The 2,258-nt window shown below is 47.3% G+C and overlaps 1 protein-coding gene across 1 annotated transcript; it reads left to right on the top strand.

Moving 5' to 3' along the window:
- Nucleotides 1–204: 204 nt before the first annotated feature.
- LOC131160966 (uncharacterized) lies at nt 205–1,788 on the top strand. The gene has a single exon (XM_058116834.1). The coding sequence runs from the start codon at nt 205–207 to the stop codon at nt 1,786–1,788; it is 1,584 nt and encodes a 527-aa protein (XP_057972817.1).
- Nucleotides 1,789–2,258: the final 470 nt, after the last annotated feature.

Raw genomic sequence — 2,258 nt, 5'->3', positions numbered from 1 at the left:
CAGAAAATAAATGAGAACAGTTTCTGCGGCCTCTACATAAACCCCCTTCTGCTGCAGCACTTCCATGCACAACACACCAATACAATTACCAAATAAATCAGCATATACATATATATATATATATAGACATTCTGAATCATCTGAGAGAAGCTAGCAGCAATAGTACACAGCAGCGCACTCGACTTTTCCCAGCCATCAGTACTAATGGAAGAATATTTCAAGGTAGAGTTCAACGTAGTCGAGGAAGATAACCAAACCGCCAACCACCACTGGCCGTCTTACACCCATTTCATCCGCTCTCTCCGCACTCGCCTCGCCGTCGACGGCTACTCCCACAACCTCCCCGTCCTCCCTCCTCCCCACCACCCTCCCCCCAAATCCTTCGACGTCTTCCTCAAAACCCATTCCGCCTCCTGCACCCTCCGCGTTCGAGCCGACAACCTCCACCTCCTCGCCTTCCAACCCCACAGCAACTCCTACACTGCCACCTCCAACCAGTGGTTCGAGTTTGGCCGGGACGATGATCAGAACCCCCAAGTACCCCATCATGATCATCTCGTTCCCGAATCCTTTTTCCTGGGCTTCCGCCCTGGCTGCTACGCCGACTTGGAGAATGCCTGCGGCGAGAAAGTGGAAACCACAAAACTTGGCTCGTCACAGCTCGTCGACGCCGTAAACCAGCTTGCCATTTCCGAGGAATCTCAGGACAGGGCACGCTCCTTGATCGTTGTCACTCAAATGATCTGCGAATCCATTAAGTTCCAGCGCATCTCTGACCACCTCGCCACCACCTTCCGCAGCTGTTCCCCGCCCCCCGATTGGATGCTGGCGCTAGGGCGCGGGTGGGAAAATCTCTCCGCCGCGTTGCACCACGCCGATGCCGACCCCGATATGGGATTCCAAATTCCACAACCCAATGACATGAACATTGCCACTGCGGACGAGGCGGTGGCAGCGCTTGGCGTCCTGTCGGGACGCAGTGCAGTTCCATTAACCGCCAAAGGCAATCATTCTATGGTGATTAGAGACGGAGGACAGCCACTGGCGGAGGTGTTCGCAGTGCGCATCAATAACATCGACGGCGAAGACCCCGGCGACCTCTACGGCATCGTCAAAGTCATCGACGGATTGGGTATCCAATTCATTTACAATCGGAAGAGCAGTGAGTATGAATCCATCCGTCCGGGCCAAAATGCTTTGCTCTCCGGCCCCGATCGAGCCATCTCAGCCATTGGCAGCTTCACCATAGATCTGGACCTATGGGATTATGACACGTTATCTTCGGATGACGAAATTGCTCGAGGGCAGATCTTCTGGAATGCTTACGATCCCAATAACAAGCTCGACACGCCGTTACTCAGTGATGTTAATGGGAAATATGGTTCTGCCACAGTGAAGTACGCGGTGTTAAGTGATGCAGTGGTGGCTAACGTGGAGGTGATTCTGATAGACGGGGATGGAGAAGACCCAGCTGATGTGTATGGAGACATTTGCGCTCGCAGTAGCATCTTTAGTGACGAAAGTCAGCTGTTTAGGAAGGCATCAAAAGAATACATAAACGTGCGTCCTAGGGAACGCATTTCGTTGTCGAGATCAGTGGTAGCAGTGCCGTTGGACGCCACCCTCATAATCAAGGCGCTATTGTATGACTATGACACACTTTCTTCTGACGATGAGATTGCCAATGGCACTGCAGAGTTTCCCGCTCAATCCTCTGGATTATTTACCAAAAATATTACTGGCAAGTATGGTGAGATTCAGGTCAATGTCAAGTGGAGTACTGCTTGATATATAATTAAGTCTTGTATGGTATCGGTGTATGTTGCGTACTTTCGTGGTTTGCTTAATTGTATGAGAACCTAATGAAGCCTTTGAATAAATAGAGGCAGTGTTGAGTCCTCTTCAATAAATTTTATGATGTAAGTATGTGGGAGTCTCTTTGGAACTCTCTATGGCTTAACAAATTTCATAATTTGGAAGGGCTTTCTTCAATCTCTTCGTTTCGGATTCTCTTATGTTTTGCTTTTTTTTTTTTTTCCTGTTATTCATGGAGACATATTATAGATAAAATGAATGTGATATTCATATATAAGTGCCTAAAACACTATGTATATCCTAGTCACTTAAAATTTTTATGATGATTTTTCTTATTATAAATATAGAATCATTTAGAATTGATGAACGCATTGGTAAACTGAACTTAACGTTAAATGACTTGATTTGATGAAATCAACAATATTCATCAACCTCATAAAGGC

The sequence above is a fragment of the Malania oleifera genome, chromosome 7 (assembly GCF_029873635.1).
Source record: "Malania oleifera isolate guangnan ecotype guangnan chromosome 7, ASM2987363v1, whole genome shotgun sequence".
Classification (NCBI taxonomy): Eukaryota; Viridiplantae; Streptophyta; class Magnoliopsida; order Santalales; family Ximeniaceae; genus Malania; species Malania oleifera.
This window is presented reverse-complemented; position numbering and strand designations above follow the sequence as displayed.

What these genes read in the sequence shown, in the direction of transcription:
- LOC131160966 (XM_058116834.1), top strand. Translation starts at nt 205, where the DNA reads ATGGAAGAATATTTCAAGGTAGAGTTCAACGTAGTCGAGGAAGATAAC.